The 16,151-nt window shown below is 39.8% G+C and overlaps 1 protein-coding gene across 2 annotated transcripts in view; it reads right to left on the bottom strand.

The window, feature by feature from the left end:
- Positions 1-2,876: 2,876 nt before the first annotated feature.
- CLDN10 (claudin 10) overlaps positions 2,877-16,151 on the bottom strand; it is a 145,268-nt gene continuing 131,993 nt past the window's right edge. For both annotated transcript variants that reach the window (XM_009427137.4, XM_509702.8), the window contains exons 4-5: positions 3,772-3,879; positions 2,877-3,211 (exon numbers count right to left, since the gene is read on the bottom strand). In XM_009427137.4, coding sequence (XP_009425412.1) covers positions 3,097-3,211; positions 3,772-3,879 — 223 coding nt within the window. In that variant the 3' untranslated portion in view covers positions 2,877-3,096. The remainder of the gene's footprint in view (positions 3,212-3,771; positions 3,880-16,151) is intronic.

Raw genomic sequence — 16,151 nt, 5'->3', positions numbered from 1 at the left:
CTGTGACTGTGGCTGTGTTATTAGAGATGAATTCTGAGTTAAATTTATACTTATTAGGGGTCTTACAGAGGGAGAATCTGGCCTTGATTGCTATGCCATATGACATTCTGTCCTAATGGTTAGAACAAATCTTTATCTGTTTCCACCCACCCTGGGATCCTTTTTACTTGTAGCCCATTCCTGCCCTCTAAAAGAATCCTTCCAACTTCCTATAGGGGCCATTTCATGCAGATATACTCACTTTATGTGTATGTTTCTAAAAGCTTTAGTGAAGGCTGAATCCAAGTTTCATGTAGTAGGACAGAGAACAGAAGGCCGAATCCAAGTTTCATGTGGTAGGACAGAGAACGGCAATCTACAAAAATACACCAAGCCTAAGATGGCCCATGTGCCACTTTGTTCATTCATTTATTTATTCAGCAGATATTTATTGAACCACTTGGTCTGGTTTGGTTTTGAACACGCACTAATTCATTTAATTACAACTTTGCGATGTAGTTATTGTTATAATCCTCATCCTAAAGGTGTGAGAAACAGAGTTATTAAGTAACTTGCCAGAAGCCATACAAGTACAAAGTGTCAAGGGGAGACTTTAAGCCAGGTCTCTATTCCATGTTTTGTGTCTGCCATGTTTTCATTCCTGAGCAGAAGGGCTTGGGGAAATGAACTTTTGCTAAGTAAACCCAGTATTTAAATTAAGTCACTACATCTGTGTCTTAAAAGCCCCTCCTTTAACTTACATGGTTAGTTGTATCTCTTTTTTTTTTTTTTTTTTTGAGACAGAGTCTCACTATGTTGCCCAGGCTTGAGCGCAGTGGCGCCATCTCGGCTCACTACAACCTCCGCCTCCCAGATTCAAGCGATTCTTCTGCCTCAGCCTCCCAAGTAGCTGGGATTACAGGTGCCCACCACCATGCCTGGCTTAATTTTTTGTATTTTTAGTAGAGATGAGGTTTCACCATGTTGGCCAGGCTGGTCTCGAACTCCTGACCTCAAATGATCCGCTGTCTTGTCCTCCCAAAGTGCTGGGATTATAGGCGTGAGCCATCGCACCTGCTGCATTTCATTTTTTTGTATAAAATTTGGTTTGTTTTTGAGGGGAACCATTCCTTTATGTTGCCCCTTACTGATGCCCAACTAATGTGTTTCTGGTTACTAACAGACCTTCATCCCCCACCCTCCCTAAATTCTTCAGGGTAATCTAAGCGTTATCTTCACCACTTCTGAATAACAAATTTGTTTGAAATGCACACCCACACAACCCTGTCCCACACTGGCCTGTAGGACCTAATCTACCTTTATGTCTTTCAGTTAATTTGTATTTCTGCAAAAGATATTTCAAGGATTATCAAGGTATGGAATTTTTTTTATTTTTTATTTTTTAACAAACTTGTTCATTTCCTTTTCTTTCCATTGAGCACCTCTGAACAATGTGATTCTTTTTTTTAAGTCTTTCACACTTCAGGAAAATACTACATTCACCCACGTTGTGATTCATATCGGACAGTTTCTTACTCAAAGATAACACAAATACCAATTCTTATTCATACTTTGAAACTATATTTTACCCTAGACTGCCTTGGTTCAAAGGCCTAGTTTCGACATTACTGTGGCAAATTATTTAAGCTCTCTGCTTTCATTTCTTTTTCTGTAAATGCAGGATGAAAACAATATGTATCTCCTAGGATGGCTGTGAGGAGTGAGTGAGACAGGACATGAAAGGTGTGTATGAACTGTGATAACTGTTGCCCTTGTGGGCATGTTATATAGGGCTGGCTCTAGGAAGAAGCCTGTGTCTTTGTTCAGAAATCCCTGGAGCAACTTAAATGTCTTTAGAAATGACAAGTCTCTCAGTTATCCAGTTAGCCGTAAACAGGTTCTGGAAGACACACCTAGATAGAACTCGGCCCGTCAGTTCTGAGTGAGGCACGTACCACTTGGGCTTGGGATGTCCTTAACCCATTTATGCCTGAGGTTGCAATTTTTTGAATTTTTCCAATCACACCTTGGCGATGACCTTGAGCAGTAGGATATAAATAACTTCCACATGCTTAGCGTTCCAATAATGGAACACTAGGCATAAACAGGTTTTAATTGGCTCCACAGTCAACCACGACCAATATCTCTATCTCAGCTTCTGCTGATGCCCTAGCTCAGGGCTCTGCATTCCGTGCCAGGGACGCCTCAGTCCCTTAACATGGATGTGCCACATGACAGGCAATAATATATTGGCCCCATTAGCCCTTCCTGGAGCAGTCATAATGAATTACAGTCATGACAGGCACATGTAAGAAACCCAAATTTGCTAAATATGTACATGAGTCTTCATCACAGCATCATTTATGAAAACAACTAAATATTCACTAATGGTGCCAGTGGAATAAATCAGAGAACATCCCCTGCTACGTAACTCTCTGCATACATCAAAGAGAATGGTGTGGCTTTGCTTTTTCAACAATCTACTGAGCGGCCATGGGCATGTGGATATGGCCATGAATGAGCAAGATCCTCGCTGATCCTGTAGAAGTTAAGTTCTACCAGATAACTTGCTGCTTCAACAAAAAGATTTACCTTTTTAAATAAATGTTGTAGAATACTAAAAAAAAAAAGCAAAGTAGAATTTGCCTGTGTGCAGCCAGTAACATGTCTATTTAACCTGGACACCTTTTGAGGAATATTCTCAGATTGCCCCCATGCTGTTTATAAGACATTGTTCCTTATATACCTGTTTGTTTATGAATGAAAAGAAACATAAGGAGTGGGTACAAAGACTTCTATCTATGAATGATTAAAAAGGCTAGAGTACGAATACTTCTTGAACCTTTGGTACTAAATGCTTTTCATGTTCTATATAAATGTAGAAAACATTTTACAAATCCTGTAAATAACCTGTTTATTTTTTATAGAAAGCCACAACAGAAAATGATTAGTATATAACTATGTAAGAACACTTACATCCATACAATCAACAGATGCTTCAAATGCATATTTTAAAAATAGTTTTGAGTGTTAATTATGGGAGGGCCTTGATGGGATCATTTTGTGAACAGTTCGCTTTTATAACAAACTCAAGATGCAGCTTGCCAGCGAGCTCTTTTAGACATAAGCATTTTTATCAAACTGTTTTGAAGGGTTTGTTGTTTTAAAATCTTCTCCACCATGATACTTTGTCCGAGAAGACATGACAGATGTGGCCCCGTTGTATGTGTATCTGAAAGGTAAAACATAGTTTGGTAGATTCTATTCTACACATAGGGCAAACAAAAATGGGAAGAAACTGTTTCAGCCTGTCTCTGCCAATATCTAAATGTAAATCTTCCTCTTTCTTAGATAGCTTTCTTCTCTCCTCTTGCCCCAAGAAGTATTTTCAGTGTCATTTCTGAGTGGGATGGAGAATCTCTGCAGAAGAAACTCATGACTTGGTCATTTGTTCAGTTATCCTCTTACAAAACCATGTGTTAAAACTCACCCTCCTGGAAGCTAGGAGACTTAGTAGAGGCCATCAACATTCCTGCCTACCTAGAGGAAAATTATGATGAGGCCAACGTGAAGAACATGTCCTCATATTCAGACCCTTATTTCTACGTTAGAATTTTCTTTGGAATATAGTCATGGTAAAACTTTAAAAAATTAACTGTACTGCTAACCTTTTCCAATCCAGATTTTGGAAGTTTCTAAGAATCATATGAACTATCTGTAATTTATTCCACATGTAATGATTTATGATAGCATTCTACTTTTTAACAGGTCATTTTTGTCTCTTTTTCATACCTGGGTGTTTTGTTGTTGTCAGATATTGAAAAGCAAAATATGACACCACCAATTATGCACAGTGAGGCTCCTGCCCATCCAATAAACAGAGCGGCTCCTAATTCATACCTGTGAGAAAGCATTACACAAGTATTACAGCTCACTTATTTGGAGAGTAAACAGTATTTAACACTGATAGTCAACATTTACTAAATGCTCATTATGTTTTTTTTGCTATTGAAAATTGTAAAGGAAATAATAACACCTTGTGTCTGTAAAATGCTGTAAACTCTTCCCAAAGTGTTTTTATAGCCATTAGACCATCCCAACATCCTGAAAGGAAATGAGGGCATCCACGGGGGCAAAGTCAAAGCAAAAGTAGTCACAGCCAGGGTCTCCTGACTCAGCCAGCACCTTTCCTCTGCACGCTGCCTTAACCTTGCCAAGCTTTCCATCTATTTGTTCTGTTCTGCAGTGCAAATCATTTAGGCAGACTGTAGTTAGTTAGAAAACAAAAGGTTGCTTTTGCTTTCATGTTAGTTCAATTTAGTAAATGTTTATTAAGCACCTGCTATGTGCAAATCGTCACTAATTGCTGCAGTCTAGTGGGGAAATGAATCAATAGCTATCATTTAGTGATAAATTGCTATTAAGGATCTCCCATATGGCAGGTGACAGTGCTCTGCCGATGACCGCAGCAGGAACAGATGCAAAGATAAACAAGACAGTACTTCCCCTGGGAAGGCCACGAAACAAAGGTATGAACAGTGCTACTGAGGACAAAAAACAAGATCACTTGCAGTAGCGGACTAGAGGAAATCCTTTCAGGGGAGATATATTCACCCAGAGAACAAGGAATGAGAAAAGTACACCAAAATTTCAGGGACTATGTGTGTTCTCATGTTTGTTTAGCTTTCTCCAGAGGAATAGGTTGATTTTAGGTTTTTGTTTGTTTGTTTTTACAAAGAGTAACTCTTATTTGGGGCCCATAAACTTCCATTGCAAGGCAAAAGAAATCTTGGTGCTTTTCAGTGTAAAATAAAGCCAGGGTCGGAGGGTCTGTTTTGATTGCACAGAATCCATAGGGGAGATGAGGCAAGAGAGTAAGAGGTCCAGGGGAAGGCAAGACAGGGCCCAAGGTTAGTTCCTTCCTCAGGGTGCAGGGGAGCCAAGTTCAAGAGCTGAGGCCAGGCTTCGGTATCAGATCAAGGCCACCCAATGCTGCCTGGGTTCGTCCTGAGCCTTGCTGCACCCCTGCCTACTTGAAGTGTCACTATCTCTGAACTCTGGCTCTGCACATGGGCAGGCTTTCTGGTGTGGTCTGAGTCGCAGGCAGGGTGGTGTAATAGGGTGGGCCCATCACTAGCCAGGGGAGCAGGAAGCAGGGCGTGCTTTTAATCAAGCATGCATGGTACCTGGCACTGGCATCCTATTTTAGTGAACCTCAGTATTTTAAGACACATATCACATTGATCAGGGACATGGGGCCCACTTGTGCATTTTCAGTTGGGATGGAGTTACGTGCACAAGAAATGCTGCTCTGTGACCCTTTCTTTACTCACTCTTGTGTTGCCTTTCCTGGGACATCAGGGTGACTGATGGGGCAAGGAACAGCTGCAACAGAATAACTAGGGGGAAGCCCCTCCTGCCCTGGAGCACTAACTGTGCTCTGGCATCTGAGAAACTTCAGCGGGTTCCCTTAAGGGGCAATGGCAGAGACAGAGGGTTTGTATAAGCGAGGAAAAATACCCTCAGTCTACACACACACACACACACGCGTGTGCGCGCGAACTGAGCAGCGAAGTCCACAGGTGAAAAAAGAGCTGGCCAAATCAGGAGTGCTGACCTGGGAGTTTCAGAAAAGATACTTTCATTAAATATTGTGTTACACACCTGAAAAAGATGCCCTGGATTTCTGCAATCAGCCCTGCTTTTATGTTGTTTTAATGAGATTATGCACAGACAACAAGCAGCATGCCTGCCAAACTGGAGGTGCATGTCATTTGGCCCCTGAAACACCTGGAAATCCTAGAAGATGGCATCAGATCTGTCTGTTGGCATCCTTTTTACTGCAGACAACTAAAGGAATGAGCATAACTGAAAAATTCTGCATGAAGTACATTATTACAGGATGACTATAATTGTATAACGCTTTCTATTTTTCTCTGTTTTTTTCCCAGTACAGGTTAGGCTATCTTCTCTCCTGAAACTATACCTTAATATTACTCTTAGTGTAAATATGCCCTGAAAACATGGTCTGAGATTTTTCTGAAAATATTGAGCTTCACTAAAATAGAATGCCAGTGCCAGATACCATGGTTGATTACAAATAAATAAATATCTAATTATTAATAGTGGCCAGTTGGGGGATGAAGATGATAGAAATCATAAGCATAGCTTGGCACAATGAGTTCACTGAAAGGAGCATTACAAACACAGACACAGTATTGCTACAAATCACAGGATAAATTACCCAGGCGGATGAGGAATTGGGTCTATGTTAAGCCATATTGAAACTTTCTGGAGACATTTAGGAATCATGAGTTTGGCTTATATTAATATTTAATATCTTTTAAAATATATCCTTTTTTATGTATCTTTTTCTTTTTTGAGATGGAATCTCACTGTGTCGCCCAGGCTGGAGTGCAGTGGTGCAATCTTAGCTCACTGCAACCTCCACCTCCCGGGTTCAAGCGATTCTCCTGCCTCAGCCTCCCGAGTAGCTGGGATTACAGGTGTGCACCACCATGCCCAGCTAATTTTTGTATTTTTAGTAGAGACGGGGTTTCCCCATGTTGGCCAAGCTGGTCTCGAACTCCTGACCTCAGGTGATCCACCCACCTCAGCCTCCTAAAGGGCTGAGATTACAGGTGTGAACCACCACACATGGCCCTTTTTGAAAAATATCTTAAGTCACTACATATTGACTCTATTCCAAGGAAAAAATCATTCCCATTTGAATTTCAGTGTGAATTATGTTGGAGACAAACATTTAATAGACAGTATCCATTTGGAGATGATTTCAGAAACCATACATCTACCCCATTATTTTTTTTTTTAACAATTTGGATGTGAAGGCTCTTGTTTGTTCTTTCAGAGACTTTTCCTTCTTTCTGTTGAAAGACACATATCACAGACTTACTCAACAGTGACTTTAATTCACACCTCTCCGTGTGTATCTGGCAAAAATTGACATGTGTTCATATGTTTATTGCAGCACTATTCACAATAGCAAAGAGTTGGAACCAACCCAAATGTCCATCAATGATAGACTGGATTAAGAAAATGTGGCACATATACACCATGGAATACTATACAGCCATATAAAAGAATGAATTCATGTCCTTTGCAGGGATATGGATGAAGCTGGAAAACATTATTCTCAGCAAACTATCACAAGGACAGAAAACCAAACACCACATGTTCTCACTCACAAGTGGGAATTAAACAATGAGATCACTTGGACACAGGGTGGGGAACATCACACACGGGGGCCTGTTGTGGGGGGCTGGGGGAGGGATAGCATTAGGAGAAATACCTAATGTAAATGACGAGTTGATGGGTACAGCAAACCAACATGGCACATGTAAACCTATGTACCAAACCTGCATGTTGTGCACATGTACCCTAGAACTTAGAGGTACATGTGCACACACACACACACACACACACAAATAAATAAAAATAAAAATAAATTTAAAAAACAATAACAAAAAAAACCTGACGTGTGTTATTGAAAGACAGGATTGAGAAAGAGATGAACATAATATCCACTCCAGTTTGTTCCCAAGGCACATATTCTTTCACATTGATTAGGAGACTTATTTAGTCTCTGTCTGGAAATCTTTCTTCCTTTTCGGTAACACTAAGAAGCTGATTTCAACACCTTGGTAAGATTATCCAAATTTCAGATTCTCTGTTGCAGGTCTTTTGTGAACAATATCCTCCTGGCCCTCGGCCAGCCTTCCTGCTCAGAGTGTGCCCTCTTTATGACTAATACCAAAGTTTCTTCATTATTCTGAAAGGTTGCAAATCTACATGACACTGGACCAATCCATATCCATGACTTTCAGGTTGAGGACAGAACTTCATTTATGGAGGAAAACATTGTTTTTAGAGGATCTTGATGATGGACTAATCAAAAGCTGCACGTATAACTTCAATACCCATTACTAAAGTCACTGAGTGGCTTTAGAAACAAGGAATGTGGAACAAATTTACTTCTAATAGAAATTAAAACACAGATAACCACTTATTATTTTCTCAAAGAAGAAACCATAAAGATCTAAGGTGAAGTCACTCTCCACCCGGCTGTATGTGGTGCTGTAGGCTGTTGCCCACGGCTCTCATTTCATGTTGAGCTGGCCAGGGCTACACCAACCTGGAGACCTTGATTCTGATGCATTTCATACTTCAACTTGTAGTTTAGCCATTTAGAGTAATCCTAAGGAAATGGAATGCTGAACAACTTATTTTCACCTCCTGCTTTTGTCTTCCTGGCACCCAAATCCCTATTCTGAGTTAGGTTTGCCATCCATGGGGAGCTGGTGTAACCTCCTCTGGTTACCTACACAGAAATGACATGCCAGGTATTGTGCTAATCAGGTGTTCAGGGCAGATAAGAGGGACATGGCCCTGGCTCACAGATCCAGATTGTATAGTCTAGTGGGGATAGTCAGACATTAAACCAATAATTACAGTAAAGTGTGATCAAACAATAAAAAGAGCATGTTTTTGCAAAGTAAACATTACCGTGGTTCTCCCAAACACGCTCAGATGTGGTTCAAGTCAATGTCCGTAGTAGCTAACAATAGCTACGATTACTGTCAGCTCATTGTACTAGGACTTTTCTGTGTGTGCTAAGATTTTTTCACAAATATTACCATATTCAATCTTCATCACAAGCCTGGGAGATAGGTATTACTATCCTCATTTTACAAATGAGGAAACTAAGGCTCTGGGAGATTAAATTACTTGTTCCTTCATGTCTCAGCCAAGTAAATGGTAGACCCAGGATTTAAAACCCATAACTGTGATTCCACACCGAAGCTCTTGTCATGCCATCATCCTTTTATGTACACTTTAAGTAAAAGATTTTATAAATATAAAAAACCCAATCAATGCAACATATTTTTAGTTGTCATTTCAGAAAGATGGGAGTTGTCTCTCTCCCTGGCTCATTAAGTTCTCAGTGGCTCAGGAGCTTCAGGGCACAGGATTTTTTACTGAATGCCCTTGGGCTGCCTTTTCTTCCGGCACAAAAAGAGGTGAGGATACCAATTAAAATCAGGGCATGTTGGAGCTGAAAAAGGAAAGAGCAGCCACTCCCAAAGCAAAGCAAGATCGGTTTTAACAAACGAAGGCACCTCATCCTTTTAAGATCCCCAGAGAAGTGAAGCGACCTTGCTGAAGGTCACAGAGCTAGGAGCCAGGTCTTTTGTTATCCTTCAATATTGTGTTTTTTTCAAACATATTGTCCTGCTCCTCATTTTAATCAAGAGTAGTAACAGCCAAAATGCATTTTCCAATTACCTTAAAATAACTACACAGGTTTTTTTTACAAAGTTTAAAATCCAGAAAGTACACTCATATATTATCAAAGTTAACATTTCAAAATTGAATTCTATTGGTCTAACATAAAACTTTTTCTTCAGAGCATTGTCTTATATTAAATATAATCTATAATCTAAGATCTATATAACTGCATGAATTGATTTTATTTTTATATAAGTATTCTACAGCAATTATCAGCATTTCCCCAAAATACGCCTCATTCTTTTGGGGCCCCAGTTATGTGGGGTGCCCGCTGATCCTGCGTATCTCTCTGAGGCTGCCATGGTCCAGTCTCTCTTATGAGATGCTCAGCCTCCCCCTCTGCTGGGTTCTCTCCCACTGCCTGGCAGATGCCAAAGGACTTCCTACCCAAGGCATCCAACAAGACTTGCAAAATAGTGACAGGTGCCTCCCAAATGGTGGCTAAAGTAGGATGGAAAAATTTAAATTATAAGGGTCTACTTATATATGGAAACTTCATAGAGAATTCTTACATTTAGGAAACCTAAAATAAAGACATTTGGAAGGGGGTACCTAAACAAAAAAAACTGCTTTTCTGTGGCTAGATTATAACAGACATATGCCCATTATCCTTCCATGACTGTGATTTTCATTAGGGTAGTTCAGAATTCTATAAATTGTATATATTAATAACAGGTAACATTGATTGATTACCTACCATGTGTCACTGTGGTGGATGGTTTCTAGACGTTTTCTTTGTATTTTCTAAAATGAACATGTTTCAAGGATTTTATTTAGCTCATTAACTAATTAGGGAAGCAGATATATTAGGTCTGTGCAAAAGTAATTGCAGTTTTTGCTATTAAAAGTAATGACAAAAACGCAATTACTTTTGCACCAACCTAATATGTTACAAATTGTCCAAAGGTAAATTCAGGAAACATATTTAGGCAATCAGGAATGCTGAAATGAATTTATAAATAGTTATAAAACTGGTCTATATATATATATACACATATGTGTGTATGTGTGTGTGTGTGTATATATATATATACATTTTTAAATTATGTATATATTTTATTCCTCCTATCTAACTGAAATTTCATATCTTTGGGCCAATATCTCCCCAGTATGTTATCTTCTCTAATCCTCTTAACATTCAGAACAGGAAATATTACCTCTGTTATCCAGTCAAGGCAACCACAATCTACCTAATATAACAGTAGAGTAAGGGCCAGGACCACGGCCCGGGCCAGGATCTGAGCTGAGCCAAACTCCAAAACCTCACCCTTCTCCTCTCCACCACCTGCCTCTCTAATAGTGTGTAAAGTGATCAGTGAGTGTCTACACAGAAGTACTAATTCTTGAAAATTATTCACAGAAATTTAAAAACCATCCACAGTAGGACTAAATCTAATGTTGGCTAATCTTTGTTAGCCAAAGTAAACTGTAATGTAAAAGGAACATCTCATGTTCCCAAAGTCACATAGTTCAATTCAAAACCAAATCAGTTGCTTAGCACCATCCATGCCATTGATCTCCATTCGTGTGTGGATAATTGGGGGGTTTGCTTGGCCGTAAGTGAGAAATGAGGCGCCGAGTCATAATAGTTACAGTAGGCACAATAACAGGTTTACATGCAGACTTTGAGGTCTGAATAAACTGACATCACAGAGAAGGCTGTGCTTCAAGATGGGAAATTCCTAAAATAACAAATACTGTCCTGAGATGCCTTAGGGCATGGCCAGTATTGCTAAGCATGGGTCAGGAATCCATGTGTGGATGTGGGTGTAAGTGGCTTTGTGTTGAGGTAAAAATATACAGATGGACTTGCAGCAAAAGAAGCTTGGGTCAATCAAAAGTGAATCTGACATTAGGAGATCGAGACCATCCTGGCTAACATGGTGAAACCCCGTCTCTACTAAAAATATAAAAGATTAGCCGGGCGCGGTGGCGGGCACCTGTAGTCCCAGCTACTCAGAAGACTGAGGCAGGAGAATGGCGTGAACCCAGGAGGCGGTGCTTGCAGTGAGCCAAGATCTCACCACTGCACTCCAGCCTGGGCGACAGAGCAAGACTCCGTCTCAAAAAAGAGGTGTATCTGACATTTTATTCGGATTTCAAGTAACCTACCTGAACACATTTTAGAATTGAACCAAGAGTATCCAGTTGACAACTTTAAATTATTACTTATCGCTAACTCAATGCTATGACAGAGGTGACCAACAATTTTTAAATTACACAAGCCTTATTTATTTTATTTTATATCTATTTATTTATTTTTTGAGGCAGAGTCTCTCTCCCTCTGTTGCCCAGGCTGGAGTGCAGTGGTGCGATCTCAGCTCACTGCAACCTCCACCCCCCGGGTTCAAGTGATTCTCCTGCCTCAGCCTCTTGAGTAGCTGGGACTACAAGCACCTGCCACCACACCCAGCTCATTTTTGTATTTTTCGTACAGTCAGGGTTTCACCTTGTTGGCCAGTCTGGCCTTGAACTCCTGACCTCAAATGATCCACCCACGTTGGCCTCCCAAAGTGCTGGGATTACAGGCATGAGCCACTGCACCCAGCCAAGCCTTATAGTTTCATGCTAGGTCCCCTTCAAACGTGCCTTCTACTTGAGAGCCACGTGTCTTAAAACAATTGTCTCTTCTACTAGGTCTCCAACATTTCAACATACATTTCTCTGTGGCTAACCTTAATAGACTACATAAGGTAATATACTATACATTAATATACTCTGCATTAGGGTCAGTATCCCTAAAAATAGTAGCTAGCATTTAGTAAGTGTTTACTATGAACTAGCATGATTCTAAACAGTTGAAGAATACTATCTCATTTAATCCGGACAACAGCCTCCTAGTATGTATTATCCTCATTCTACGGATGAAGGGCACTGGGCACAGAAAGGGTAAGTAACTTCTTCAAAGTTACACAGCTAGAAAGTGGCAGAGCGAGGGTTTACTCTCAGGCAGCCTGGATCCAGAGTCCTTATTCTTGAACAGTGTGCCATGCTGCCTCTCCCTGTTCCTTTAAGCGATCACCACAAGCACACTCCGTCTTACCATTCTAGGAGATATGCAGACAGACAGACAGTCCTACACCACTGCAGATTTACCATCCTTGCTGTAAGGATCATGGAGCATGGGTCCACTACAAGAGATTCCAAAGTGAGCAACACATGGTTTCGACTTCTAGATACTTGTGGTCTTCTTTAGGAGAACAACCAATAAATAAGCAGGTGCAAACCACCCAGTAGGGTTAGGATGGAAGCACGAGGTAGAAAGGGAGCACCCAAAACAGGGACACCCCGCCCAAAATGCAGGTTCTGAAGGCTGATCAGAGGTTAGCCAGGATGTAAAAAGGAGAGGAGCAATGGGGGTAAGAGCTGAATTACCAGAAAGCAGGGCACACTGGCAGAAATCATGATGTCACGCACTAGTCAGTAAAAACCAAAGAGAGCGCCAAATATTTAGTTCCCAAGCAGATTTTTAGGTCATGCTAGCATAACAAAAGCATCTAAGTAATTCTGGTGATCTGAGGTGGCCTGCACTACTTCTGAACAAACTGAAACCACTGAGTAACACTTTCTTAATATTGAACAGTTGAACTCTGTTTTGTTCTTACCACTTGGCACTTATCTGGAATCTCCTATCTGAGAATGTGTGAGATCACTACCAACATTAGTTCATCCTCCAAATAACTCATGAATGGAGTAAACTTAAATAAACAAACATCCATAATGTATTAAATTATAATAAGTATAGGAGAGAGAAATTAAATATCTTGACAAGGTCACCTGATGAGGTCAATATTCTTTTCAACCTCACCCAGGAAAATCTGTATAGCCTAGAAATTTACTTCTTACATTGTCTAGTGTCCATTCAACTTGACAACAAGAATGAGATAATTTGACTGAAAGTAGGTAGTTGTTCACATGCAAATCAATAAACGTAATCCATCACATAAACAGAACCAACGACAAAAACCACATGATTATCCCAATAGATGCAAAAAAGGCCTTCGACAAAATTCAACAGCCCTTCATGCTAAAAACTCTCAATAAACTCCGTATTGATGGAACACATCTCAAAATAATAAGAGCTACTTATGACAAACCCACAGCCAATATCATACTGAATGGGCAAACCTGGAAGCATTCCCTTTGAAAACTGGCACAAGACAGGGATGCCCTCTCTCACCACTCCTATTCAACATAGTGTTGGAAGTTCTGGCCAGGGCAATCAGGCAAGAGAAAGAAATAAAGGGTATTCAATTAGGAAAAGAGGAAGTCAAATTGTCCCTGTTTGCAGATGACATGATTGTATATTCAGAAAACTCCATCGTCTTAGCCCCAAATCTCCTTAAGCTGATAAGCAACTTCAGCAAAGTTTCAGGATACAAAATCAATGTGCAAAAATCACAAGCATTCCTATACATCAATAACAGACAAACAGAGAGCCAAATCATGAGTGAACTCCCATTCACAATTGCTTCAAAGAGAATACAATATCTAGGAATCCAACTTACAAGGGATGTGAAGGGCCTCTTCAAGGAGAACTACAAACCACTGCTCAACAAAATAAAAGAGGACACGAACAAATGGAAGAACACTCCATGCTCATGGATAGGAAGACTCAATATCGTGAAAATGGCCATACTGCCCAAGGTAATTTATAGATTCAGTGCCATCCCCATCAAGCTACCATTGACTTTCTTCACAATATTGGAAAAAACTACTCTAAAATTCATATGAAACCAAAAAGGAGCCCACATAGCCAAGACAATCCTAAGCAAAAAGAACAAACCTGGAGGCATCACGCTACCTGACTTCAAACTATACTACAAGGCTACAGTAACCAAAACAGCAGGGTACTAATAGCAAAACAGATATATAGACCAATGGAACAGAACAGAGGCCTCAGAAATAACACCACACATCTACAACCATCTGATCTTTGACAAACCTGACAAAAACAAGAAATGGGGAATGAATTCCCTATTTAATAAATGATGCTGGGAAAACTGGCTAGCCATATGTAAAAGCTGAAACTGGATCCCTTCCTTACACCTAATACAAAAATTAACTCAAGATGGATTAAAGACTTAAATGTAAGACATAAAACCATAAAAGCCCTAGAAGAAAACCTAGGCAATACCATTCAGGACATAGGCATGGGCAAAGACTTCATGACTCAAACACCAAAAGCAATGGCAACAAAAGCCAAAATAGACAAATGAGATCTAATTAAACTAAAGAGCTTCTGCACAGCAAAAGAAACTGCCATCAGAGTGAACAAGCAACCTACAGAATGGGAGAAAATTTTTGCAAACTACCCATCTGACAAAGGGCTAATATCCAGAATCTACAATGAACTCAAACAAATTTACAAGAAAAAAACAACCCCATCAAAAAGTGGGCAAAGGATATGAACAGACACTTCTCAAAAGAAGACATTTATGCAGCCAACAGACACATTAAAAAATGCTCATCATCACTGCTCATCAGAGAAACGCAAATCAAAACCACAATGAGATACCATCCATGCCAGTTAGAATGGCGATCATTAAAAAGACAGGAAACAACAGATTCTGGAGAGGATGTGGAGAAATAGGAATGCTTTTACACTGTTGGTGGGAGTGTAAATTAGTTCAAACATTGTGGAAGACAGTGTGGCAATTCCGCAAGGATCTACAACTAGAAATAGCATTTGACTGAGTGATCCCATTACTGGGTGTATACCCAAAGGATTATAAATCATGCTACTATAAAGACACATGCACATGTATGTTTATTGCGGCACTATTCACAAAAGCAAAGAGTTGGAACAAACCCAAATGTCCATCAATGATGGACTGGATTAAGAAAATGTGGCACATATACACCATGGAATACTATGCAGCCATAAAAAAGGATGAGTTCATGTCCTTGGCAGGGATATGGATGAAGCTGGAAACCATCATTCTCAGCAAACTATCACAAGGACAGAAAACCAAACACCACATGTTCTCACTCATAGGTGGGAACTGAACAATGAGAACACATGGACACAAGGTGGGGAACATCACACACTGGGGCCTGTCGGGGGGGGGGGCTGGGGGAGGGATAGCATTAGGAGAAATACCTAATGTAAATGATGAGTTGATGGGTACAGCCAGCCAACATGGCACATGTATACCTATGTAACAAACCTGCATGTGGGGCACATGTATCCTAGAACTTAAATAATAATAATAAAAAAAGAAAGTAAGTAGTTGTTTATTTCTAACCACTAAATATCCACAATGGTGAAAATATTTTATTATATAAAGCTTAAATCCTAAAGTAGAAACCAAATACATGCCAGGAATGAGAAGTGCGACATGATTTTGAAAAGTCTGGAAATAAGCCTAGAGGATGATAAGACCCCAACACAAGAATAGCTGGGCCAAAATATTAACGGTAAATGTCATATACAAAAAAAAAAGAATAAGTCTAAGATAACAATTCTGTTCTACTTTCTCAACCAGAGCAATCAGTTAAGTTGTATAACTTTGCATGATTTGAAAAGAAGTTTCTTAATGTTGATCAATTCTTACTTGCAATGGTTTATCTAAGAAAACAAAGCTGAACATTCAGAAAGTTAGTGGTATGGATAACAAAACAATGGTGGGAATAACGTAATTAAATTTCAACATCCTGGTATGGTGAATCATGCTAAGGAGTACCTATTACTAGAAGCTTGCAGGAGATTTTTTTTTTCAGATTCATTAGTTTTTGTTTTAATAAAAAGGAGGAAGTTAGTTTGACACAGCCTAAACGGAAAAGTTGAAAAACAGTTTTCAAGGCTCTGCAAGAGCTCATGCTGGAGTCATCAAACATAGTCATAGCTCGAATGAAAAAAAGCA

This window comes from Pan troglodytes, chromosome 14, assembly GCF_028858775.2.
Source record: "Pan troglodytes isolate AG18354 chromosome 14, NHGRI_mPanTro3-v2.0_pri, whole genome shotgun sequence".
Lineage (NCBI taxonomy): Eukaryota > Metazoa > Chordata > Mammalia > Primates > Hominidae > Pan > Pan troglodytes.
This window is presented reverse-complemented; position numbering and strand designations above follow the sequence as displayed.